This window comes from Zalophus californianus, chromosome X (assembly GCF_009762305.2).
Source record: "Zalophus californianus isolate mZalCal1 chromosome X, mZalCal1.pri.v2, whole genome shotgun sequence".
In the NCBI taxonomy this organism is placed as follows: domain Eukaryota; kingdom Metazoa; phylum Chordata; class Mammalia; order Carnivora; family Otariidae; genus Zalophus; species Zalophus californianus.
This window is the reverse complement of record NC_045612.1, coordinates 95,541,755-95,569,038: the sequence shown is the minus strand read 5'-3', so window position 1 is coordinate 95,569,038 and position 27,284 is coordinate 95,541,755. Positions and strand designations below refer to the sequence as shown.

Genomic DNA, 27,284 nt, shown 5'->3' with positions numbered 1-27,284 from the left:
TTAAAACGTACCGTATCCACACGTGCCATTGAAGAGGGTGGCCGACATTCTTAATGGCCTTATGCCCAGCTCGGCATTGGGTGGCAGCTCTCCGACCAGGCCTGGGAGGGCTCTGAGACCTGTATTAGCATGAACATGCATTTTCCAGAAACAGATTTAAAAAAAGCTTCCTTGTTGTCAGCTAGACTTCCAATCCATGTGGTAACCACATATGGCTTTGTGTAAGGGCCAGATCTAATTGTACAAAACCCAAGTGTCTTTAGTTTGGGACGGCTTGAGTGGCTGGTCTCCGACACTTCCCACCGCTTCGAGGACTCCTGCAGCAAGTGCCACTTACCCATGGAAATAAGAGTCTTCACATCCAGGCCATATCGAGGGTGTCGATTCTCACCTTCACAGTTTCATAGTCCCTTCTCTCCTCCCGCCCACCTTTTCAGATCACTGGGGTGATCCTGCTGGCTGTTGGAGTCTGGGGCAAACTCACTCTGGGCACCTACATCTCCCTGATTGCTGAGAACTCCACGAATGCTCCGTACGTGCTCATCGGAACTGGCACCACTATCGTGGTTTTTGGCCTGTTTGGATGCTTCGCGACCTGCCGTGGTAGCCCGTGGATGCTGAAACTGGTGAGTCTGTCACAACAGAATACTGCTCTTTCAACGACTTTGTGAAAAAATATAAATCACATGAAAGTGACCTGGCCCTTCTTGAAGCCACCCACAAGTCAATATGTGTGGACTCTAATTTTAGTCCAGACTCTTACCTAATCCACCCTTTAATCCCTTAGAGGGCAAAACAACCCCGAACACAGCCTGGCACAAAAAAATCCAGTTCTGGTCCCTCGAGGTAGGTGGTAACAAAGCAGCAGGCTGTGGTTCTCAGAAGCCATTTATATCCTCATGGCGAGATGCCTTGGTCCAGTTTTGCATTCCTTCTTAGAAATCGCTTCAGGTATGTGATGTGCAGCTTTGGTGGGCTAGGCAGCATCCCAAACATCAGCAGCCCTACGGCTTCAAGTTCCCACTGGAGAAATACATTTTGCCTCCTTGAACTTGGCTATGCTTGGCTGCGTGGGCATGTTCTTCTCAACCTGTGCACCCCAGTTCAGCGCTATGGGAGTGTTGCTAAGCCAGAGCTTCCCCACTCAACAGAGGGTTGATGCCGTGCCAAATGTTGGCTACCAGGCCCAGGGCTGGGCGCCTTCACTGCAATAGGACACACACAGCGTGATGTTTCCCAAAGGGTAAGGGGCAGGGTGTTGTAAGGCTGTTACCATGATTCTTAGGTTTTTGGTAGACTCATTGCCTAATTGTCCACTCACCACCCATGCTCTTCGTCAGTGAGCATTAACTTTTAAAGGATTTTATAGATAAAAGGTACCAAGGGCCTCTCCTCAAAAGAACATTGTGTTTACAGAGATTGCTTTCAGACGCCTCATTTTGTGAAAGGGGAGAGTGGAGAGTCCCTCAGTGCTGTGGTTAGCCCCAAGTTAGGGTGACATTTAATACCCTCTAGTGACAGATATGGGGGTAAGGGTGACTCACTCTAAAGGAACCACCTTCCAAAGTGGCACCGATTAGTCTCTCTCTTGACAACCTCATGTAGGTAGCATTTGCTCTGGCCACTTCTGTCCTGCAGACCGTGCGGGAGGCTGATGCCCTGGCCAGCACGGATTCTTCGAGGTTGGTGGAAAAGCCAGAGTGAGGCCACACAGAGGCATTTCTGCTGCTGTCACCTGCCACTCTATGCTAGCGCCCTGGGTCCACCTTCTAGGGTTTCTTACAAGCACGAGGATGGCTTTTGGTTAAGTCCTCAACTCTGCATGCCTGCTTATATCACCTGGGCAGCTTTCTAAAAACGCCTTCGCCAGGCGTCCCACCTCCGGCCAGCTGAACCAGAATTTATGGCATTGGGGCCCTGGCATCACATTCTCCGAAAGCTCTCTAGAGGTTTCGATGGTACAGCAAGGGTTGGGAGCCTCGCGTTTAGTGCAGTGAGTAGCAAGGGGAGAATTTACTTCAGAGGCATAAAAAAAGAAAGATGGCTAAGAATCCATCTGTCCAAACAAGAAGGGAGGAGACCTGGCTTAGGTCTTTAATGGCGGGGATGTAGCCTCTTTGGGCCTCTGTCCCCATGTATGAAAGAATAGCATTGGACTCTGCTGAAGGCGGTTTCAAACCACTCTGCCATTTTCTCCTACCACTTGTGAGCTCACTAGCAGGTGGGCCTTTGGAGAGAAGTTTTGGGGGTTTTGTTTAGTTTTTGTCTTTGGTCTTTTAAAAAACACTAATTCCTTTTCTCTGCTGGATGCTGTACTAGGTGCGTAACCAGCCCTGCTTCACCCAGCTAGTGTGGGGAGAGCTGGGTCTGAAACCCATAGACATCTCCTTCCAAAGCCAGGACTCTCTCTACTACAGTATTTTCACATGTAGAAAACTCGACCCCTACCACCTATATTTAGTAAAAGCTTTCCCCAGTAGGCTTTTGGCCAAGGCCTTCTGAAGGAGAAGCAGCTGTTCTCTGGAAGCTCCCAGAAACAGGGAACTTCCCAGAGACCGGAAACTGCTGATCTGGCTGACAGGAGCGGAAGTGACTGATTAACTGTCAGTCTAGAATGTTATGGTCCTCATTTAACCTCATTAATTGCAAAACAACTGAAAATAACTATTTTCACTTTATGGAGGCCCAGAGTGGCTGCCTCTTTCCTAAGAGCCCACAACAAAGCTAGGATGTAAACCTAGGAGGACATCTGACCACGTAGTCAAATGTCCTTTCTCCCACCTGCCTCCTGACAGTTACTTTCCCATTGGACTTTCTGGTGGATTCTAGGCCTGGTGTGAGACGCTCTCTGGAGTCACATGTGCTTCTCATTGCATTTTGTACTAAGTTGAGAGACAGATGTCATGTACACGGGGCATTCTACTCATAACTGTGTTTGCTATTTTAGTGGCTGTGCTTTAAATGTGTGTAGAGACTTTTGTTAAGATTTTGAACAAAATTGGCCTTTTAAGCCAGTATTTTCTCCTTTTAACATGTGCCACTACCCAAGAGAAATAATTTATGATCCTGTGCACATATGTACACTCTACAAATAAGTAACACGACCACATCGAGTCTATCCAAATTCTACAGCATCACCTAGGACCATTGCAAACATTCAGGACTGTTGTATTTCATTTTGAGATGAGAAGAAACAGATTGTAAGACATATGCCTTGTAGGAAAAGAATCTCTTCTCTTTCCTTTTATCTGCTTTTCAAAGCCACAAAAATGGAAACCCTTAATGTCTCATAAGTACCATGTAATTTATCCCTGCATGCGCACTCACGTGCGCGCACGCGCACACACACACACACACATACACAGTCCACTTGGAAAGTACAGGAAGCATGAAACGAATAAGAAGCACTAAGGGTTTTAGATACTTACAAACAGTCACGTAGCTTACTTGCTTTTTAAAGGCTATCAACTCCACACGCTGTGCAGAACCAGAGAGGGAAGTAGCCCCCTGGCCCCTGCTCTAAGTGCTATACTCAAGGCTGATCACCATATTGAGGAAGAATGTTGGCCCGTGTGCATTCTGGTCTTTCTGGCAGCATGGGCTTGATACAGTTGCAAAGGAAGGGGGTCTGAAGCCATTTTAAGAGATGTGCTCAAGAAAACCGGAGGGATTTACCCAAACGAAGAGAAGCAGTGGGTTCACATCATGGAAGGGGTCACACATATGACGGGCCCTTGTGTAGGAGCAAGGTTGGGCTGGTTGTCAGATCTTCTGAAAGCCGTTCTAGCACCAGGGAGTGGAAGTTACAAGTAGGCAGACTGTGGCCAAGAGAAAGGAAGTCTTCCCAGCAATGGGAAAGCTTGGAAACTGATTGGGCCGCTAGGGGTACACGGGTGGAGGGACTATGCTAAGCTTGCAGAAGCCAGATGAAGGGTGCCCGCAGACGTCAGCTGACCGTCATGGGGGAGGTGGTATGAAAGACCCCCAGACGGGGCAGAACCGTGAACCTCCAGAGTACTTGTTTTTTGGTTTTTGGGTTTTTTTTTCCCCCCAGAGTACCTTCTTGCTCAACAATTCTAACATCAAAAATAGCGGATACCTGAGTTATAAAAAGCCCTTCCAGATTTCTCCTGGTTGAGCTGAGTCTCCGGATGAGCTCTCCTCAGCATGTGTGGCCCAAAACGCTTATGCATATTAAATAGACACATTTCTATATTGAGGATCATGTGGGGAAATCTGGACAAGAGTATTTTTAAACTTTTCCTCAACTTTGGGGGATATGAGAATTTGTGTGATTCCCTGTGATGGAGAAGCCACCTACCCCAAAGGAGCACGCATCCCAATCCTAACGTGTCTGCCTTTGTCCCCGTGTGCTTGATTTTCAGTATGCCATGTTTCTGTCGCTGGTGTTCCTGGCTGAGCTGGTAGCTGGCATTTCTGGGTTCGTGTTCCGTCATGAGGTGAGTATACACAACGTAGAGAACTCGGTTGGAGGGTCTTTGGTAGGAGGATTTTTGAAACCTCTCATAATGTGTGAGGGGCACATGGGGGCCAGTTAGCATCTCCAGTGGTATCGCTGTTTTCCAAACGTCGCTTCATAGGGGCTGAAATGCCAATAAAAATCTAAATGCAGGAATTTCACCAAACTCAAAACCTTAGTTGTTGATCCTCATTCTATTTCGTGATATAGCTCCTGCAGGAAATGATTCTCCACCTTGTTTTAAAGCAGTGACCTTTGGTGTCGATCAAATATACTCCTTTTAAAATAGCAGCCTCAGCAAGGCACAAGTGGGTGTCTGTATAACGAGATTTCTGTGACTGCTTGATTTCCCCCAAATAGCCTACGCTCCCCTCTTCCCTCCTCAGAGCCCTGGGAAGGTAGAAGCCAAGCCCAGGAACGAGGAGCCCTGCTACGCCGTGTGGTGGCAAGGGCAATAGAGAAGAGGGCTGTCATGATCTGAAACCCCTACATGGCTTTGTTTCTAATGACATGTAATAGTTTAGACTTCGGAGGCTGGAGAAAAAGAATTCTGAGTACTGTTCTGTGATCGTAACTGTGGTTTCAAGGACATGGCTGGCTGTTCTGTATCCTGTGTGGCCCTCCTCCCATGGACTGTCACTGTGGATGCTCTGTTAAGACAATGGGTAGACTCTCAGGCAGAGATGAGACGCCCTCGTGCTGTCTGTAGCCACCACGGTGTCCCCTGTCAGATGTGTATAGTGGTGACAGATCAGACAGGGTACATGCTACAATAAAGCACTAGCGCTAACCCCCCCGCAGTCTGTTACTGTACCCTGTAAATAGCAGTCAAGCCCGAAGTAGAGGCGCGTGTGTTAGAAAGGAAAAACAAAAGAACAGCAAGTTAAAGGTGGAAAACGCACTGAGGCTGTTGAACGTCTGGCATGATCTGTCCCAGACCCTGCTTCTGTGCCTGGCCAAGTTCAGTTCCCAGTGAGCTTGCTCGTGGCACTTTCTGCCCCTTTTCCCCATTGCTCTGGTCTTCCCCTTACCGGAGGTTCGATCTCGGGTGTCAAGGCCGACTTCTAGAACCCATTTTGTATATGGGTGCTGCATCTGGAATTAGATTCCCCATTCTTATTGTCAGGCGAGGTGAAACCTGATGAAGTCCCGGCCTCCACAGCCCTAGAGGTGCCCCTGACACGTGTGTGAACTCCCCAGACACGGCTGGGTCCTTGCCCCCTCTCCTCCCGTGTGCTGCCATGACTGGGCTCCCTGGGGGAGGGGGGAGGGATACCCAGGGCCTGGGTGCCCTCATCTACCTCACCTCTGTGCATCTGACACACTGAGGGGAGTGGTGGGTGGGGGGGCGTGAAGCCACCCTTCGCCCACCAGCAAGGGGCTTGTTTCTCCTGTGGAAGTCCTCAACGTGGCCCAGGGTCTGTTCCGTGTGCACCTGCCCACTCCACAGAGACAGTGCAGGTGCAGCGAAATGAAAGGACACAGCCAGGTGTGGTATCTACCTTGGCTTAGAAGCTCCATGTGACTAGTGTCCATTGATCTCTTGTAACTAACTGTACCATGGGCAGAGCGCCTGGTATTTCAGCAAGGAGCATGCCTCTGTAAGAGAGTCACCATACTTAGCCCCAAGCTTCCCACCAGGCAATTAATGTCATTTGCTGTCCTCCCACTCCAGAGTCGTTTCAGCAATCGGGGGCAGTCTCACCAGACGTGGGGAGTTGCCTGGTAACACACCTGACGCCCCCCCTTCAGTGGGTTTCCAGGGGAACAGAGCTTGAAAGTTAACCCACGGCCAAATGTGCTCCCAGAGGAGGAGGAAGGGTTTTGTGAACTACCTCGTAACAAGAAAAGTTCACGTCCCTCCGCCTCTCTTTTTGGCCTCAATAGAGACAGGTTAAGTGCAGGTTGGTTTTGCCCTACTCCTGTCTGCTAGAACAGGGATCCGGGTCTGGTCACAGCACCATCAGTCTTCCTGCCTTCCAGTGGCCTGCCCTTTGTTATTCTTCTGAGCGAGGGCAGGAGAAGTTACAGAGAGAAAGGTGCCCATCAGTCAATTTGAAGAAAATCAGGAGAAAAGCCAGGCCTGAGGTTGGGGCTCACTGTCACACTCTTTCAGAAACTGGCCACATCAGTGGGTCATTTCATGAGGCAGGCTTCTTCCTCTGGATTGGGGATGAGGAAAACATTTTTTTTTTTTTTTTTTAAATCCTGAGCTAATAAATCCCTCAGCGAATTTTCTGAGATCTTTTGTCTCAGAAGACAGGGCATTCCCTCCCTGGCCTACACTGATTCAGAGATTTTTTCAGAAGAGGCCATTTTGGGGGTAGAAGTTGGTATGAATCTGAGTCCGTTTGGGTGGCGGTGGACCGGAACCACATTCCTCCTGCCTTCCACAGATCAAGGACACCTTCCTGAGGACTTACACGGATGCCATGCAGAATTACAACGGCAATGATGAGAGGAGCCGGGCGGTGGATCACGTGCAGCGCAGCGTAAGTGACATCAGGCCGTAGCCTTGGGGGCTGCTGGGGGCGCGGGGCCATGAGCACTTGCTACTCATTCCTGTCCCTCACTTCCATTTCTAAGAGTTCACACCCAGTGCTCGGCTAAATGTCCAGTTATCCGGGTAATCAGCATCAAGAGGGACCAGTGCCTGTGGCTTTCCTTTCATCAGGATGAATTATGAGCATCCCAAGGAAAGCTAGCTTGCCCTTAATAGCCAAAGTCTTGGAAACGAGGCGATGGGTGACCTTGCTTAGCATGGGCTCCCAAAGGCTGGCATTCTGCAAGTGGTGTCTTTAGGCTGAGTGGAGAGCTCCAGTGAGCTATGTTTCCTGGCGTGGGCAGTGTAACGCGGGTGGACAGTGGGTCTGGGAGAAGCCAAGGGTCTGGCAGGAGTGCGACTGCCCCAGGCTGCCTGGTGCTTTGTAGAGGAGGTGAGAGAAGTAGCTGTCCCCTGCCTGGAGGTGCTCAGGGGGACAGGTGCTGGTGCTCAAGCCTCACGGCCCATCTGGATCACCTGGGGAGCTCTTTGGTTGGCAGCGGCGGGGGTGGGGGTGGGGGTTGCATGTTTTGTTTTGTTTTTTACTTCAGTAGCAGTATTTTTTTTTTTTTTTGGCATTTTGATAACATTCCCAACTCAACAGAAAAGTTGCAAGAAGAGTATAAGGAACTGTATGCCCTTTACCCAGATTCAGTAATTCATTTCTATTTTTGCCCCGTTTCCTTTAACACTCTCTATGTCAGGGGTTGGCGCACTTTTTCTGGAAAGGGTCCTGTGGTCACTATTTTAGGCTTTGAGGGCCGTGCTGTCAGTCTGTAAAGGGCTAGGATGGCCATGTCCCCCCAAAACTTGATTTACAAAAGCAGATAGCAGGTGGGCTATAGTTTACCAACACCAGCTCTCTCTTCCTCTTCTCTCCTTTCTCTTCCTTCCCCCCCCCACCCCCAATCCATTTACTATTGGCATAGCTCCTATGACCTATAAGCCTCAAAAAGAGCTCTTTAAAGCCATTTTTGTCTCGGCTTCCCCATCAACGAGCCGGATTTAGTCGCTTCATACCTATAAGAGCGGCCAGCCCACACAGGTGATGTCGATGCGGAGCCAGGCCCAAGAAGCCCTGCTTTACTTTGTGGACGTGGTGAGGAAGCCAACACAACATGCAGTCTCGGACTGACTTCCTTCTCTCAGTTCGGTCGGGCTTCCCAGGGAGTATGAGCGTTAGTGGAACCCCAGCTTGCCTTTACTCACCAAAGCTGTGCCTGTTGACTTGGGGCCTTGGGCCGAGTTTCTCATTTAAACAGCCCGGGGCAGTGAGGCGGAGGACCATGGTGTCTGTGACCCACACACTTCGGGTCTTTCCCTTTGCCCCTTGACAGCTGAGCTGCTGTGGCGTGCAGAACTACACCAACTGGAGCGCCAGTCCCTACTTCCTGGAGCACGGCATCCCCCCAAGCTGCTGCCTGAACGAAACCGACTGCAATCCCCAGGACCTACACAATCTGACTGTGGCTGCCACCAAAGTGAACCAGAAGGTAGGCTTCCTCTCAGCCCTGACAGCATCCGTGGTGAATGTTTTGAGGGGGGGCGGGTTGGGGGTGGTGGGGCTTTGGGTGGATTTGTTTCTGTGAAACTGGGACAAATGGGTTAGAAATAGTAGTCTAGGCAAGCGTGCAGGATCTTTCCCTGTGGCCCTTCACCACCTGAGACAAGGCACCCGAGACTGTCCCCTTCTGGAGGGGCAACTGTGACTCAGCAAGAACTGACCAGGCACAGGGAGGGAGGTTGAGCAGCCATTCCTGCTCACCTGGTGCTGGTGTCAGACAGGGAATGTGGCCTTTCTTCTTTCTGGCTGTCTTTCTTCTGCTTAATCTACCTTCTAAACATGGACTTATTCACAGATGGGTACCAGTCTTTAGCAGGAAGGGGGATGAGAGTTGACAGACAACATCTGTTTCTGCCAGGAGGGTGGCCTTTATTTGAGGGTGCTCTCTGCTTTAGGAAAAGAAATCAGCAACTCCACTTCAACTCACTGTCAGCATCTTGAGTCCCAAAGAAATCAGAGGGAGAGAGCGAGGGGGAGAGAGAGAGAGAACTGGCTAAAAGAAATTGGAAAGCTAATACATTGTGAAAATGAGGGAAATAAAATTTCAGTCGCCAGAAGGAAGACCAATTCTGTCTTCCACTTCATAGAGAATATGGCAAAGGCGTGATAAAACGTGTATGAAGTGTGTCCGTATTCTTAAACATTTCGAGAAATGCCACATAGAAAGTATGTTTTGGTAAAACAGAAGGGAGGGAAAAAAACCAACCCTGCTGTTGTCTTTACCTGCTGTTATGCAGCCATCGGGTAAATCTTCTTTTCTTACTCAGATAAAATTCTATCCTTCCAAGGTCCTCAGCACTTGACGTGATCTGGGCCAACTGCTGAATAACTCATAGAAGATAGCCATCCTCTCAAGATGAGACTGTTAAGAGACAGTTGCTGTGTTCTTACCCATTTAATGTTGGTATTTGTAGCATAAATGCTGCAGGGCATTGTTGCCATTCTAGAAGCTCATTTTGTCATCCTGGGCTTATTACTTGCTATTGGTGCGATGAGGTAATAAGATGTTCCCTACTGACCGCTTCTTGTCTTAGCTAAGAAGACATCTGTTCCTCTTGGAATTTTCTTATGAACCCAAAAGTTGAGGCTTCCTTTGCCTCCCATCGGTAAGGTGACTTCTGGTCTCTTTAGGGGCATCCCCACTGAGCCCCCAGAGATGACCTTAGGCTGCCATTTTATGAAGCGCTGAGCATACCCTGCTCCAACGGATGCTCCAATTTATAAAAGACAAGAAGCGCTTTACGGCAGTGATGTTTGGGCATGACAGAGCCTCAGGAGGATTTTTGTAGAAGGAGCAACCATCAGCCCGGGTAGTCTTTTTTTACCCACAAGCTTCCTTTCCCTTTGTGAAAGCTGGGGATCTAGAAGTCAGGGGCATGGGCTCTGGTGTCCGACTCCAGTTTAAATCCTGGTTCAGCCACCAGCAAGAGGTGACCTTTCTTAGTCTTATTTTCTTATTTTTCTCAGCTGTAAAAGGGAGATGATTGTTCCTGCCTCTTAGGATTGATAGGAGGACTGAACGAGATAAAGTAGCTAAAGCGCGGGGCCTGGCCCCCGAGTAAGGACCAGAGAAATGTTAAGTGTGATGTTCAATGTTGACTGCAATGTAAACAGCACCCGGGTGATGGTGAAGTTTGTCTCCCTCTATATCACACTGTCCTTTATTAGGAATGATGCAGCAGGTCCTCAGAGGGAAGATCTTTTGTTAGTCTTCAAAAGCTAGTTTAGAGTCCTATCCTATAGTGCATCTCTATGATCTTTAGAATTATTTCCAGAAAGAAAGATAGGGTAGCATTTTTTTTTCATTTCATTCATTGATAACCTGCAAATTGACCTCACTCCCTGCCTCCCCACCACACCCCCATCCTGCTTGATTTACATTTTCCTGGGCACCTCAGGTACCTGGAAAAGGGGCTTAACTTCTCCAACCTGGCTTTCTCTGTGGAGAAAAAGTGAGTAAAGACTGAAATTTGTCTACTGAGTCTCATTAGATGTTCCCATTTCATGTCCACGCGGACCACTGAGACAAATGAAGGCCCGGGTCTGAGTCTCAGATGCCTCGCCTATAAAAGGGAGGAGATAGGGCTGGGGTGAATACACAATAGTAGATGCTCATAAATGTCAGCCCCCCTCTCCTGACTCCCTCTCCCAGGAGGCTTAACTACTGCCCCCCTGTAGTTCTATGGAATCCTCTTGTCTAGAATACATGCATTCTAAATCCTTATCGATCTTTTTGTGTCTTGAACCCTATGATTTAATAGGACAGAAAGATGACTCTTGGCTCTCACCTGGCAGCCTGAGAAACCTGCCTTGTACAAGTCACTGGGAGAGAGCAGGAGGGAGGTGAGACTAGCTAAACAGGATGTTTATTGTTTTGTGTAGGGGAGGGGATTTATTTTGGTTTTGCCAGCAGGATGTTGAAATATCTGCAAGTTCACATGGCTGACAGCACTGACTGAGCCCTTACTCCATCGGAATTCTTGACATTTTTAAAGAGCAAGGGCAAGAGGGATGTTTCCCATTGGTGACTGTTGGTTTCAACATGCGGAGAGGGCGAGCAAAGGACCTGTTCTGTTTCTGGATGTTTCCTAGGACACTTAGCATGGGTTTCTCTCACACCTGACCACCAGGCTTTCATTTGAGGAAATGAAAAGAGATTGTTGTGGGCAGATAAGATCATGGTGTAGTGGGGAATGTGAGGTGGAATGCAAACATGGCCTTGCTATCTGCAGATCTGAGCTAAGACCTGGAGAATGGGCTCACGGGTCCGCCTGGTGAGTAACAGAGGAATCCGGAGATGGAAAGCATTGATTTCAACCTTGCTCTTAGACTGTTTAGAAAACAGCAAAGAAGCGAAATCGCTTTTATCTTCCCATTTTAAGGAACCCTCCTACTGATAGGATTAAGGTGCTTTCTTCTTTGGAGTGAAAAGCCATGGGAGAACTTTTCTTCTAGAAGGGTGCTCCTCAAGCTTTTTAAAGGGCCGCTGAAACATCTAGAGATAGTGGCCACATTCATTAAAATTCATTAAAAAATGAACAACCCAGGGATTTGGCGATTCTGATGGAGGGAGTCTGGAGCGAGGCCTCAGATTCTGCATTTCCAGCAAACTCTTGGGGGCTGCTGCTGCCCCTGGAAGAGTCCCACTTTGAGGAGCAAGGTTGAGAGAGAAGGATTTTGTCACAGTTGCACTAATGGCGGGGACCGCATGTTTCTGGTTTCTCTTGCTGGTTGGAGTGGGCTTATCAAAAATGTGATTGACTCCGCTCCGAGTCTCCTACAAATGGAACAGAAATCATACATCAGAAAAACATATTCCGCTTACATGCAGAATCGAAGTTCATAGGAAAAATATCTAGGCCAAGATATATTGCAGAGTAAGAAAGTCACCCACCTCGCTTTTCTCTGGTCTTTATTGTTGGGTTCGGGTTTCCATATCTTGAGGTGACCTACCACTGGCGTTGGACTGAATGAACTTCATCCCTCCGCCCGACCATCACCAAGGGTGGGGGAGAAGATACAGTCATGATGGCCACCTGGGCAAAACGTGGTCTTAGCTGCTACCATCCAGGAAAGCATTCCAATATCCATCTCTCTTCTCGCCTTGAATTCTTCCTAACCCAACCTGCTCTCCCTTCCACTACCTTTTGGAAAGTAGTGTGATAGTTACTTTCATTAGTAAAAATGAAATCAGCCAGCAGTCTTCTACTACAAAGGGAGAATCAAATTTCAGAATTCCTCATGAGCAGAAACATATTTCCTTTCCCACCCGCCCCCGGCCTTCAAATTTGCATCAGCTAACCAAGGAGTATAGTTGGCCCATTGCATTGAAAACACGTGTCAAAGCGCTGCTGCTAAGTTATTGCACTTCTCCTCTGCAGACAGACTAGATGCATAAAATATCACTTATTAGAAGGTACAGCACTGGTAGAATTGTCATAAGCTCTGAGAAATGTTAAATTGCTAAATTTTGAATTTCAGTATGGGAGACGTGGTTTTTTGTGGTCTTCAGATATTGCAATTTAGTGTGCCTTTCTTGATAAACAAAAGTCCTTTTTACTCTGTTTATGAAATTAATGTCTTAATTTTTGCAGACTTTATACATTGAAGTAGAAGCTGTTTTTCAGAAAACTGGAAAAAGACCATGTCTTCTGAGACAGTATACATTAGTTCAGAAATCTAGGCTGACTTGGCCCAGTTTCAAATAAATATACATATAAACACACAGACACATAGACACACACACACACACACACACACACACACACACACACACACACACACACACACGAGTTCGACCTGTCAGGCATTTAACAGGGAGAGTCAGCTTTTGCCTTTGCATTATGGGTTATATACAAAATTTGGTGTTTCCTACACGGACTAGGCTGATAAAATGTAATCCTGGATAACAACAGCAAAAAAACTCGTTTAGCAACATGGTTGAATTCCAACCATATCATTTATTTTAAAGAAAGATGATTCATTTTATCAGTATTACACTAACATTGAAATTGGTAAAATGGGTGTTGGTTTTAATCACAACATTTGGAGATTTCATGTTATGAAAGGGAAATTCACTTCATTTTATGGATGAAGTTATTGACCTCTAGAAAGGAGAAGTGAGGGGTGCCCGGGGCGCTCAGTCGGTTAGGCGTCTGACTCTTGGTTTCGGCTCAGGTCATGATCTCAGGGTCGTGCAGGGAGTCTGCTTGAGATTCTCTCTCTCTCTCCCTCTCTCCCTCTCTCTCTCTCTCTCTCTCCCTCTCTCACCCTCTCACCCTTTCTCCCTCTCTCCTTCTCTCCCCCCTGCCATTCCCCCCACCCTCTCTCTCTCTCTCAAAATAAATAAATAAACCTTTAAAAAAAGAGATGTGACTTGTTCAAGGTCACATAGTAAATTTATGGAAAAGATGACTTTAAAACATAGGTTTTTCCCTGTTAAAAAATAAACTTAATGGTCTCCTTAGAACCCCAAGATACCTTAAAGGTGGCAGGCATTCAAACACTCCCCTGTGACCTGACAATTTCACTTTATTTTTCTAAGATTGTATCACTTGTTGTCAAAATGCTAGTAACCATGACCATGTTTATTATGCTGAGTATTTCTCTGCAAGGATGTGGAATGCCTCTGTATGGTTGGAGTCTGTAGGGTTTGCTTCATAGGTCTGACAGATCTGCTGCTACACCGAATCCTACCACTGAAACATTTCTGGATGAAACTACATATCTGGGACTTGCTTTAAAATAATCCAGCCAGGGGAGGAGAGTTGAGATTTAAATGCAACCAGATTGGCCACATGTTCATTGTGAGGTTAGAGAAATTGGAGTGTATGTTGGGAGTGTTGCAAGTTAACACAGCTCAGTCTGGACCCGGGTGTGAAATGCATCTCTCTCTCTCTCTGTTTGCAGGGTTGTTATGATCTGGTGACCAGTTTCATGGAGACCAACATGGGAATCATTGCTGGAGTGGCTTTTGGAATCGCGTTCTCTCAGGTAGGCTGTGTAATTGTGCGGTCAGGCCTGGCCTTCCCCGGCCTCCTGCCCCAGCTTCCCTCCCCGGTCTCCGGATTCCCCGCCTGCCCGCCCTGGGCCTTGGGAGAGGCTGATAGATGGGGTCAGAGCTCCTTGCTCATTAGTCCTCAGGTCATCTGTTTATTGATTTTCCTTTTTCAACTTAAATGAAGTTTTGGCATCAAGGGAATATCGGTTACAGTTCAACTAATGACTAGCTCCAGAAAACAACTTGCTTCTTCTGTAGGTCAAATGGAGGTTAACTGAACAAAGTGCTGGTTTAATTGGAGCATAAACAACTCCAAACATCAAATGGCTGATCTGGATTTGGGGGAGGCTTTTTTTTTTTCTGGTCGATCTGTCCCTGTTTTGTTCTTCGTTCCTGTCGATTATGCACGAGCTGTCTCCCTTTACAGAAAGCCTACAGTTAGCGAACTTCATCTTGCAGTCATTACTTTAATCCTACATTTGACTATGGTTCCTTATGAGGAAACAGAATTTTTGTCTATTGTGTAGCCCTTTATCTCCACCCAGCCTCTATAAAATAATGAGAGAAGTCATTCTGCCAATGAAGTGCGCCACGCGTCCTCAAGGATAGAACAAGATTAAGCTGACTCTAAAATTTGGGCCCCCTCCCCCCAGCAGTGCAGTATCCCACAGGCCTCTGACCTCCCAGCCAAACGATCATATTGTTGCAACGATAGTGCTGTGGGTGGGAGGATTGGCATGTATACTTAACCAAATGAAAACTTGATGTATGTTTAACTCCAAATATTTTCAGGCCAACAGATCGTTTTCTCAACGAAGCCCAGTTAATGTTCTCTTGGTAATGTTTCTCCACCACTCTAATTTCTCCTGCCTGAATTCTATATTTGCTCTCTCAGACTATACTTACCTTTTCCCTGCCCCCCCCCCACACACCTCCTTCCTTCCTGCCTGGCAATGCAGGCACACATTCGTTCTAGCCAAGTTCGTTCTTCAAAATTTTTAATTGAAATATGGCATATACAGAAAAATACGTAAATTATAAATGCACAGCTTAATAAATCAGCACAATGTGAACATACCTGTGTCACCCTCACTTAGATCAAGGACTAGAACGTGGCCCTAGTAGTTTTTTGCAAAGAGAGGGTTTTGCCCCAGGTCAGTTGACAAACTTCTTCCTCAGCAGTGACAAAAACCTGGGTGACATTTCATCTGACAAGAGCATGTGGACTCATCCCATGGGAGTGTGCACTCCTTGTGGTGGCTTCAAAATTCTTTCACTGTGCTTCTTCATTGTTTGCAGCTCATGAAGGGAATTACACTCTCAACACGCCAACATGCAAACCAAGATGGCACCACAAACCGTGCCGGTTCGTCTCCAGAGACCTTTCCCAAAAAGTTGCTGCCCAAAATTTCCTCCGATTGCTATCCTACTTGAGTCATAACACTTCAGTGACGTGTCTGTAATGGCCAGGGGACGTTTTAGAGGATCCGGGACCCACGTCCGATACAGACGTGCAAGATGCACTAGAGAGCTTGCACATCTGTTTGTGCGTGTATACGCAGGGTCAGGTTAATGCCATCGACAGGCCAGATGTGTGCTTGGTGGCTGGGGACGACTGTCCCCTCGGAGGAAGGAATATAGGTGAGGTCTCCCCTAATGGCTCTCCTAGAACCATAAAGGGACCTGATGCCAATACTTTCCATGGGGAGAAGAGAGCCTCACAGAGCCCGGAATCTCATGGATAAAACATCATGTCATCTAGGAATGTTCCTGCACGGCCATGAGGGGCACGGGGGATTCTCCCATTTTCATTAGTGAGGTGAACCAAGTCATGAAGGATCTGATTAAGACCTCTCTTCTACTTCTCTGTCATGCTTCCCTATGAAGGGGGTGGGGTCGGGTGGGGTGGGGTGGGGATTTCTGCTTTAGACAAATTGCCTGGTGAGCATTAATCTGTCTGTGCTAACCTTGAAGAAATCCTCGACATGGGGATTGTGGAGTTTGCTCTGTGGCCCTCTGGGGCAGTGAGAGAGGGGCCAGTATCCCTGAGGGAACCCCCAAACAGAAACTCTACAGAGATTTTAGGTCTCATCATGGTACCACATCATTGTTGGGATAAGACAACAAAACACAAAGCCCAGTGGCATCGCCTAGCCAATACCATTCACCCCCAGGACCAGACAGGTGCAGTGAGGCAGAGACTTGAGACCTGCCATGCTCCGCAGGAGGCAGGGGGAGGAAGAGCCATAGCTGCCTTTTACTAGCGTGATGTGCTAGGAGCCAAAGTTGGCTTCCAGATACCGGTGGGTCCAAGGCCTCTCCGGGACAGTGGCGGCCACTTACCAGATGCCTATTCAGGAAGAACCAGCCATACCGGTCCTGGTCAATGACCCAGAACCAAAGCTTTAGCCACATGTGTTTAAAATTTTGGGGACCAGTGTCAGAGTAAAACCTAGCACCTGTTGGCTGATTCAGGTGAATCACTCATGTTGGCCAATGTCTTGGCCCTTCTGTACTGAAGCAGGCCTCTACTGAGTAGAGGCCAAAGTAGGTAGCAAAGAACAGAGCTGTTCTCTCCCTCCCTCCCTCTCTCTCTCTCCTCCCTCTCCTCTCCCTTCCTCTTCCCCTTTCCTCACCCACCCTCCACCTGCTCCTTGCCCTTCCCCTCCCCTGCTCTGCTAACATCCACATCCGCACTATCATGTGTGGGAACAAACTAGCCTTGCACATCTGTTGTGTCAGAAATAAAGGTGGTATAAAGTACAAGGCAAACTAAGCCAAATCTAGCCTTTCCATAGACTATGCAAAAAGTTTGTCCCTGGTTAGCTCATTTAGCCAACTTAAAGCCCCTGAGTTCTGTTTTGGGGGCAGCAGGATTTGGGCAGGCATTTAAGGCTTCCTCTACAAACTCCCATGCCCTGAGCCCTCTCAAGGGAAAATCCATTTGTCTGGACTCGATGGGCAGGTCCTGCTCTCCTATAAATTCATAGCAGGAAGTTAGTGTTTTGATAGGGTACCTCCTCCATGCATCTCTGGCAGCTCCACTTTTTTTTCCCCATTTTCTATTGTTATGTTAATCACCACCCATTACATCATTAGTTTTTGATGTAGTGTTCCATGATTCATTGTTTGTGCATAACACCCAGTGCTCCACGCAGAACGTGCCCTCCTTAATACCCATCACCAGGCTAACCCATCCCCCCACCCCCCTCCCCTCTAGAACCCTCAGTTTGTTTTTCAGAGTCCATCGTCTCTCATGGTTCGTCTCCCCCTCCGACTTACTCCCCTTCATTCTTCCCCTCCTGCTATCTTCTTCTTCTTTTTTTTTCTTAACATATATTGCATTATTTGTTTCAGAGGTACAGATCTGTGATTCAACAGTCTTGCACAATTCACAGCGCTCACCATAGCACATACCCTCCCCAATGTCTATCACCCATCCCTCCCACCCCCCACCACTCCGGCAACCCTCAGTTTCTTTCCTGAGATGAAGAATTCCTCATATCCGTGAGGTCATATGATACATGTCTTTCTCTGATTGACTTATTTCACTCAACATAACACCCTCCAGTTCCATCCACGTCATTGCAAATGTCAAGATCTCATTCCTTTTGATGGCTGCATAATATTCCACCGTGTATACATACCACATCTTCTTTATCCATTCATCTGTCGGTGGACATCTTGGCTCTTTCCACAGTTTGGCTATTGTGGACATTGCTGCTATAAACATTGGGGTGCACGTACCCCTTCGGATCCCTACATTTGTATCTTTGGGGTAAATACCCAGTAGTGCAATTGCTGGATTGTAGGGTAGCTCTATTTTCAACTGTTTGAGGAACCTCCATACTGTTTTCCAGAGTGGCCGCACCAGCTTGCATTCCCACCAACAGTGTAGGAGGGTTCCCCTTTCTCCGCCTCCCCGCCAACATCTGTCGTTTCCTGACTTGTTAATTTTAGCCATTCTGATGGGTGTGAGGTGGTATCTCATCGAGGGTTTGATTTGGATTTCCCTGATGCCGAGCGATGTTGAGCACTTTTTCATGTGTCTGTTGGCCATTTGGATGTCTTCTTTGGGAAAATGTCTGTTCATGTCTTCTGCCCATTTCTTGATTGGATTATTTGTTCTTTGGGTGTTGGGTTTGATAAGTTCTTTATAGATTTTGGATACTAGCCCTTTATCTGATATGTCATTTGCAAATATTTTCTCCCATTCTGTCGGTTGTCTTTTGGTTTTGTGGACTATTTCTTTTGCTGTGCAAAAGCTTTTTATCTTGATGAAATCCCAATAGTTCATTTTTGCCCTTGCTTCCCTTGCCTTTGGCGATGTTTCTAGGAAGAAGTTGCTGCGGCGGAGGTCGAAGAGGTTGCTGCCTGTGTTCTCCTTTAGGATTTTGATGGACTCCTGTCTCACGTTTAGGTCTTTCAACCATTTGGAGTCTATTTTTGTGTGTGGTGTAAGGAAATGGTCCAGTTTCATTCTTCTGCATGTGGCTGTCCAATTTTCCCAACACCATTTGTTGAAGAGACTGTTTTTTTTTCCATTGGACATTCTTTCCTGCTTTGTCAAAGATTAGTTGACCATAGAGTTGAGGGTCCATTTCCGGGCTCTCTATTCTGTTCCATTGATCGATGTGTCTGTTTTTGTGCCAGTACCATACTGTCTCGATGATGACAGCTTTGTAATAGAGCTGGAAGTCCGGAATTGTGATGCCGCCAGCTTTGCTTTTCTTTTTCAATATTTCTCTGGCTATTCGGGGTCTCTTCTGGTTCCATACAAATTTTAGGATTATTTGTTCCATTTCTTTGAAAAAAGTGGATGGTATTTTGATGGGGATTGCATTGAATGTGTAGATTGCTCTAAGTAGCATTGACATCTTCACAATGTTTGTTCTTCCAATCCATGAGCATGGAACGTTTTTCCATTTCTTTGTGTCTTCTTCAATTTCTTTCATGAGTATTTTATAGTTTTCTGAGTACAGATCCTTTGCCTCTTTGGTTAGATTTATTCCTAGGTATCTTATGGTTTTGGGTGCAATTGTAAATGGGATCAACTCCTTGATTTGTCTCTCTTCTGTCTTGTTGTTGGTGTATAGGAATGCCACTGATTTCTGTGCATTGATTTTATATCCTGCTACTTTACTCAATTCCTGTATGAGTTCTAGCAGTTTTGGGGTGGAGTCTTTTGAGTTTTCCACATACAGTATCATATCATCTGCAAAGAGTGAGAGTTTGACTTCCTCTTTGCCGATTTGGAGGCCTTTGATTTCTTTTTGTTGTCTGATTGCTGTGGCTAGGACTTCTAATACTATGTTGAATAGCAGTGGTGAGAGTGGACATCCCTGCCGCGTTCCTGACCTTAGGGGAAAAGCTCTCAGCTTTTCCCCATTGAGAATGATATTCGCTGTAGGTTTTTCATAGATGGCTTTTATGATATTGAGGTATGTACCCTCTATCCCTATACTCTGAAGAGTTTCGATTAAGAAAGGATGCTGTCCTTTGTCAAATGCTTTTTCTGCATCTGTTGAGAGGATCATATGATTCTTGTTCTTTCTTTTGTTAGTGTATTGTATCACGTTGATTGATTTGCAGATGTTGACCAGCCTTGCAGCCCAGGGATAAATCCCACTTGGTCGTGGTGAATAATCCTTTTAATGTACTGTTGGATCCTATTGGCTAGTATTTTGGTGAGAATTTTTGCATCCATGTTCATCAAGGATATTGGTCTGTAATTCTCCTTTTTGATGGGGTCTTTGTCTGGTTTGGGGATCAAGGTAATGGTGGCCTCATAAAATGAGTTCGGAAGTTTTCCTTCCATTTCTATTTTTTGGAACAGTTTCAGGAGAATAGGTATTAATTCTTCTTTAAATGTCTGATAGAATTCCCCTGGGAAGCCATCTGGCCCTGGGCTTTTGTTTGTTGGGAGATTTTTGATGACTGCTTCAATTTCCTTAGCGGTTATAGGTCTGTTCAGGTTTTCTATTTCTTCCTGGTTCAATTTTGGTAGTTGATACATCTCTAGGAATGCACCCATTTCTTCCAGGTTATCTAATTTGCTGGCGTAGAGTTGCTCATAATATGTTCTTAGAATTGTTTGTATTTCTTTGGTGTTGGTTGTGATCTCTCCTCTTTCATTCATGATTTTGTTGATTTGGGTCATTTCTCTTTTCTTTTTGATAAGTCTGGCCAGGGGTTTATCAATCTTGTTAATTCTTTCAAAGAACCAACTCCTAGTTTCATTGATCTGTTCTACTGTTCTTTTGGTTTCTATTTCATTGATTTCTGCTCTCATCTTTATGATTTCTCTTCTCCTGCTGGGTTTAGACTTTCTTTGCTGTTTTTTCTCTAGCTCCTTTAGATGTAGGGTTAGGTTGTGTATTTGAGACCTTTCTCGTTTCTTGAGAAAGGCTTGTATTGCTATATACTTTCCTCTCAGGACTGCCTTTGCTGTATCCCAAATATTTTGAACAGTTGTGTTTTCATTTGCATTGGTTTCCATGAATTCTTTAAATTCTTCTTTAATTTCCTGGTTGACCCATTCATTCTTTAGTAGGATGCTCTTTAGCCTCCATGTATTTGAGTTCTTTCCGACTTTCCTCTTGTGATTGAGTTCTAGTTTCAAAGCATTGTGGTCTGAAAATATGCAGGGAATGATCCCAATCTTTTGGTACCGGTTGAGACCTGATTTGTGACCTAGGATGTGATCAATTCTGGAGAATGTTCCATGGGCACTAGAGAAGAATGTGTATTCCGTTGCTTTGGGATGGAATGTTCTGAATATGTCTGTGAAGTCCATTTGGTCCAGTGTTTCATTTAAAGTCTTTATTTCCTTGTTGATTTTTTGCTTAGATGATCTGTCCATTTCAGTCAGGGGAGTGTTAAAGTCCCCCACTATTATTGTATTGTTGTCAATGTGTTTCTTTGCTTTTGTTATTAATTGCCTTATATAATTGGCTGCTCCCATGTTGGGGGCATAGATATTTACAATTGTTAGATCTTCTTGTTGGATAGACCCTTTAAGTAGGATATAGTGTCCTTCCTCATCTCTTATTACAGTCTTTGTTTTAAAATCTAATTTGTCTGATATAAGGATTGCCACCCCAGCTTTCTTTTGGTGGCAGCTCCACTTTTATTCAAGAGAGCTTGGAGAGGGAGACGCACACAAGCAGAGTGTGAGTGCGTGCACGTATGCCCGCACGCATGCATGAGAGGGAGAGAGAGGATAATGGGAATATCACTCCCACCCCGTCTCTAACATGGCCCGGAAGCCAAAGCTGAGGGTGTCCGAGTCTGGATGCTCACGCCGTTTGTGACACCACCCCTCCCCTTGGCTGGCCTTCTGCTGTGTGCTGCAGGAGAGGAGTGGTAACCCTTCTGCATCCATTGTAAACACACACACGACTTTGCTAGACGTGGAACGTGTTAGGCTGGATTAATCCTCCACATCACAGAACAGTCCTGAATGGGGACGGTAGAGCTATTTTCCAGAAGGGGAGGTTTGAGTGGCTTGCTTGAGGTTGGGCTGCTATTCTAGATCTAGGCTTACAATTCTGACCCCTCCACCGGGCCTGCTGTATTAGACTTTGGGGCCAAAGATCACCCTTGAACTTGCCTCACAGAGCCTGTAAAGGGAACTCGTTTTGTGCTTTTATAACGAAAGGGATTGAGTCTGTGAAATTGAAAGGAAAAGCGTACTCATCAAAAAAGACAGATTCTCCTCCTACCCATCCGTCCCCTGACCCGCACCCCTGCAGGGCCTCCTCCAGGGCCCACAGGCTGCGGGGATGATTCATTATGAACCAGGAACTCTTTTCTGGGACTTGATGACCTTTTCCCTGTAGAGGGCTGGACGAAGCTGTTCATAGCCTTGATGAGACATGGCCAAAGAAGGCTAACAGAACTATTTACTTATTCCCCTAGTATCGTCAGGGCCCGAGATGGTCCCGAATAGCATTTATGGTTTTATGTCAAACCAGATTCCTTGGGACTTGCCCAAGGCATGGAAGTTTTATTTAGTCTCCCACCTCAGTCATTAGCATACCCTCTCCACAGGCATTATAAGGATCTAATGAGCTTTTGGCCTATTGCTTGTCACTTGCTTGTTCAGAAAGTTGCCTTTACAACTTTGCTGTCCTCTCTGTGGACTGGAATCAGGAATTGGGCCACCTCTGCATCCCATGGTGATGGCAGGGAGGACGCCCTGGGCCTATTACCCCTTACCTCTCTGGTCTTTGCTGGCCTGGGCCCCACCTCTCTCGCACCCTTTTCTCCCACCTCTTGGCATCTGCCGGGTCCCCGGTGACGTGCAGAGTCCCAGTGAGGCACCCCATGTCACTTGAGCTTCACGGCGCTCAGACCTCTCAGGCTGTCTCTGTGGGAGGGCCTTGAGAAAGCCTCGAGTCAGCCTTCTGTGAAGTAGAGGCCCTTTCTTCTCTCTCCCCCTCTCCAGCTTCTCAGTTCTTGAACCGGCAGAATGTCCCAGAGGTTTCCATGACCCAAAAGAAAGCAGAATATAGTACTGACAAGGCAGACAGTGGTAAAAATAAAATGTTACCTCAAAAAAAAAAATAGATGAAGACAAATTACAAAGCCTTCGTCAACCAAATATAAATAATCTGATCTAAAACTCTAGAGGCCGTCTGGAACCAGGCCTTTCACCAGCCACCGGAATGGTGAGGAGTGGCTCTGGGGTCTCCGTCCTGAGGGGTTTCCAGCATGAGAGACCAGCCCCCCTTTTCCTCTCTCCATCCGGGGCTTAAAGCAGAAGTCTGGCCCAGTACCTACTTACTGCAGCGTGCTTCTCAGGGGCGCAGAGCTTGATTCTACTCTTTGAGGGGCTTTTTCCATATAGTTAGCCTGAAACAAGAGTTCATCAAAATAAGGATGGACTTTTCTGGCTATAGATGAACTGGGTCTAGTGGCAAGCAAGCGTTTGTCCTGACTCACAATGAAGCAGAGGCCCTGACTTTGGCTGAACAGGCTTTCCGTCAGGTACCCAGAAATCACTTGGTGACAGCTACTATGAAGTATAGGATGCTTCCCCCCTCTGCCCCAGCTCCTGACTTTCCCTTAACTTGGTACTTAATGGAGGTGAGAGGTCAAAGTTTTCTCTCAAATATGGTAAAAACACTAGAGCAAATTTGAAATCCCTAACCCTGCGAAAATCCAAAATACCTACCACACCCCAAATCCTAGTTTTTCTTGCACTAGAATCAAATACAATAAAAGCCAGTGTGTGCAAAACACCGTTTTCATATAGCTTCTATGAACCTCAGTTCAGGATGGTTTTTTTTTTTTTTTTTTTAGGAAAACAAATTTCTTAGTAGATGTTGAAAAATAGTTTTAAAAATCTGTCTTCTTCCATGGGCAAACAGAAGGTATGTTCTTGCCCCAGAAATATAAAACACAGTAAGGTTTTTTGTTTGTTTGTTTGGTTTTTGGTTTTCTGAAAAGCATCTTTCTTTTTTTAAAATTTTTTATTTAAATTCAATTTCATTAACACATACTGTATTATTAGTTTCAGGGTAAAAGGCAGTAAGTTTAAAAGCAAGTAGCTTTCATTTGTACTGATATTTTTAGAAGTTCTTGTTTCTGTGACAAAGTACATCCAGTGCTTAAGAATGATGCTGCTTCTGTTTGGGGGAGGAAAAAAAGTGGAAGCCCATGCTATATTTCCCTGAAAGCAGAGATTTTAGATACAAGAAATATTTAAGCATCCTAATGAGTCTTCTGGCTGTGTGGCTCATGAATTGCCATGGAGGCCAGGAGCATCAGAAAGCACTGAATTATGAGAGCGTTGGAACCCACAAAGCGGGGTAGTAACTATCCTCAGCGCTTTAAGCACACGTGAGCTCAGCGGGGAAACATGAAACTCATCAGCTTTTACAAAGAAAAAAGAGTTTAGGAACTGGAAATCAAACGGAGAGATGCCCACTGAAACCCCTTTGTCCAAAGTTTGCAAGGAAAGGCAGGAAGGAACCCCTGATAGTGTGAGACAGAGGAGTGATTCTGGGAAGGACAGGGTCTAGGCTGAGCTGTAGGAGTGGGGGGGGCGGGCAAAGAAAGGGGCTGTCCTCCGACAGGGGAAAGAGGGTAGAATCTTAAGCTCTGGATGAACTACCAGTGTGGTTTGGGGGAAAATTCTTTAACCTCCCCTGAGCCCATGTTCTTATCTGGAAGGTTAGGACAGTAATACTGTACAGGGATGTGGTGAGGGTTAAATAGCTTGATACACTTGAATATACTATACCTCTAATGATCACTTGTTTTTTTTGTTTTTTGTTTTTTTTTTTTGGCCAAAATCTGATTTTTAAGAGTATCAAGTGTGTTAGGGGCACCTGGGTGGCTGAGTCGGTTAAACGTCCGACTCGATTTCGGCTCGGGCCATGATCTCAGGGTCGTGGGATTGAGCCCCAAGCCAGGCTCCGTGCTGGGCGTGGAGCCTGTTTGAGATTCCCTCTATCCCTCTTCCTTTTCTCTTCCCCACCCGTGCTTTCTCTCTCTCTATCTCAAAAAGTATCAAGTGTGTTCTGGTGTACACTGGTCCCAGAAAATGGCAGTTCTAATGAAAAGGGACAAGCTACAAGGTTCAAAGTCCTTACGGGGGGGGGGGGGGGTGTTGATTTGTGTCATTTAGCACAGAATTCTGGAGGTTACAGCCATGGTTCCTTTGGTGGTTTGGGCAGGATATTATGAATTTTGTGGCACAAAATGATGTTGGCCAGAGCCTTGGTAGGAGATAGGGTGAGTCCAATAAGGTGGTGATTTTTCCTCACCTGACGGAACTTACGGTTTTTATATTTCACGGCATAGTTTTACTTTTAAAAAGGAAGATGAGAATCCAGGATTTCAGCAAGAAAGGTAGCCGTGTTCAAGGGTTGCCCCAAGCCACAGTGGGACCCAGTGTGCCTGCATGTGTCCCACCTGTTAAGATAAGGGCCACCGTGTGGCCTGGATGAATTGCTTCTCTCATCTGGAAGGCTGGTTGACGCACCAGCGCTGGGTGCCGGCCCTCAGAGCGACAGAGTCCGCACATCTGAGGTGGAAACCAAAACATAGGCCTAAAATATCTACATGGTTAGAGACAAAGAGAAATTAAAGCCCTGATGTCCCTTTTCCCCTAATCCAACACCTACCACTTTCAAGCCATGGCTTTCTTGCCTCAACAGGCAAACTCACCCAGTCAATAGCGTCTCGTTGCCTCAAGGGAAGAAAGACTATCCTGTCAGCCATGCATGGCTAAAGGATCGCACCATGTTGAGATATCTTCCCAATGCGCGTGTTTGGCCTTTTTGGGCATACCTTCCTAATCCTGTGGTCCTTCCATTTTTTTCCCTACTCTCATAACCTATGAACAAGTCGTAACACTGCTTAGGTATCAAAAGTTGTTTTTAAGCAGCCAGAGCACACTAGAGTGGAACCTTATGGCTGGTTCTAGAACCTCCAGGTGTCCTGCCCTAGCAGTCAGACTCCTGAAGTCTTAGACCGCCCCCCCCCCCAGTGAAATCACATTTGATCTTTTTCTTTAGTGCCCTATTCCTCATTCGCATACAAAAGCCCTCAGTTGTTAAAAATTACATCTGGGGGGCCAAAGAAGTGTGCAGTTCAGTGACTTGAGATTGTGGTCTTCGTTTCTCTTCTGGCAACAGCTGATCGGCATGCTGCTGGCCTGCTGTCTGTCCCGGTTCATCACGGCCAACCAGTATGAGATGGTGTAAGGAGAAGGTGAGTGCATGTGGGGAGTGTTTAATCTCGGGGTTCTCCCTCTGGGGCACACCCTGCCCTGCAAACGGGCAAGGGTACCGCCGGGCCACTTACCTACCTGATCTCGGTGGCACCTGCGCACGTGCTGAAACCTCATTTCTGTGGCCCAGGGAGGATGGTGTGAAACGTCCGAATGCTCCTTTTAGCTTGTCACCTTATTTTAAGTCCTTATTAACGGTAAGTCACTCACGTGTTTTCATTTCTCTCGCAGTCTTTCAAGCATGATGGAATAAGAGACCTGTTTTAAAAAGGAACCACAGCACTCTCTGAAAGACTTCCAGAGGATGTTAGAGCACAGTAGCTAACGCACCCGCCCCCGCGCCCCCTAACCCCCCAGCCAGCGTGCAACCCGCCCGCCCGCGCAGTCTCCACTCCGCCTTCCAGCCCGCCTCCCGTGTAGCGTTCCATTTGGTGAAGCCCCGTCGTGCCAGAGTGTAGCCGGGTTCCCTGCATCCAGTCCTAGCGGACCCCACCTGAGGCCCCCTGCGTGCCATCTCCTTCATCTGTACTTGGTCCAACTCTAGCTCATTGTAGGTGACTGGTTATCACACCATCCCTGGCCCCGCCGGGCCCTGCATGTAGTGTGGAAGGTTCCCGCTCACCCTTCAGGACTGATAAATGCCATACCCCTTGATGTAGATAAGCTGGTAGCTATCTGTTCTTTTGGCTTAATCTCCTTTGGTTTGGTTTTCCCTTTACTAAGGCTCTTTCCTACCTTCTTCAGGCTGCCTAGGATATGTAAAGAGAGACTTCGGTAATGGTCCATGAGGAGAATAAAGCCTGCGTCATGCATGAAGGCAATAGCTGAGCGTTAGGTGGCCTCCTTGCTCATTATTGTTACATGCCCGGGCGTGTGTAGACAGTTTAGTGGCCCCCATGCCTCTCGGGTGAAACCTGTATAATCCTGTTACCAAGCTGTATTGTTGCCTCCTGTGAAGGAAATAATATTACTTCTGTTCTTCCCCAATTAATTGCTCTTGTGTTATTTCACTTCTTTCTGTATTTTTTCTTTGTATCGACATTATGGACATCGAGGACCTCAGCAATTCAGTTTAAAAATGAGTGTGAAGGGGGAACAAAGTCAAATATTTTTAGAAGAACTTAAGAAGCAATGCCTCTGTCTAGCATGCCAACAAGAATGCATTGATATTGTGAACATTTGTGATACATGTATTAATAAATAGAATCATTACAAATTGCTGCGTTTTGCTCTTTGCTTATTGTGGAAGCGTCTAAACACATAATTTCTACTTCATCCCCCAACCCGGGGGATTGGGAGTGGACCACCACCTTACATGCTGCCGCACCCTTCTAACACAGGCTCCCACTCTCCCCACGCATGCTCCCACCCTCCCCACGCATGCTCCCACCACTCCACGCATGCTCCCACCCCACTGAAATAGCCTCGGGCAGTGCAAATGCCGAGGGGTCAGAC

General features: G+C 46.6%; 1 protein-coding gene across 1 annotated transcript in view; it reads left to right on the top strand.

The window, feature by feature from the left end:
• The window catches only part of TSPAN7 (tetraspanin 7), a 128,637-nt gene extending 101,590 nt beyond the window's left edge, over positions 1–27,047 (top strand). The window contains exons 2-8 of the mRNA XM_027608907.2: positions 438–626; positions 4,386–4,460; positions 6,877–6,972; positions 8,360–8,515; positions 13,996–14,079; positions 25,735–25,810; positions 26,061–27,047. Of these exons, the coding sequence (XP_027464708.1) occupies positions 438–626; positions 4,386–4,460; positions 6,877–6,972; positions 8,360–8,515; positions 13,996–14,079; positions 25,735–25,803 (669 nt within the window). The 3' untranslated portion in view covers positions 25,804–25,810; positions 26,061–27,047. The remainder of the gene's footprint in view (positions 1–437; positions 627–4,385; positions 4,461–6,876; positions 6,973–8,359; positions 8,516–13,995; positions 14,080–25,734; positions 25,811–26,060) is intronic.
• Positions 27,048–27,284: the final 237 nt, after the last annotated feature.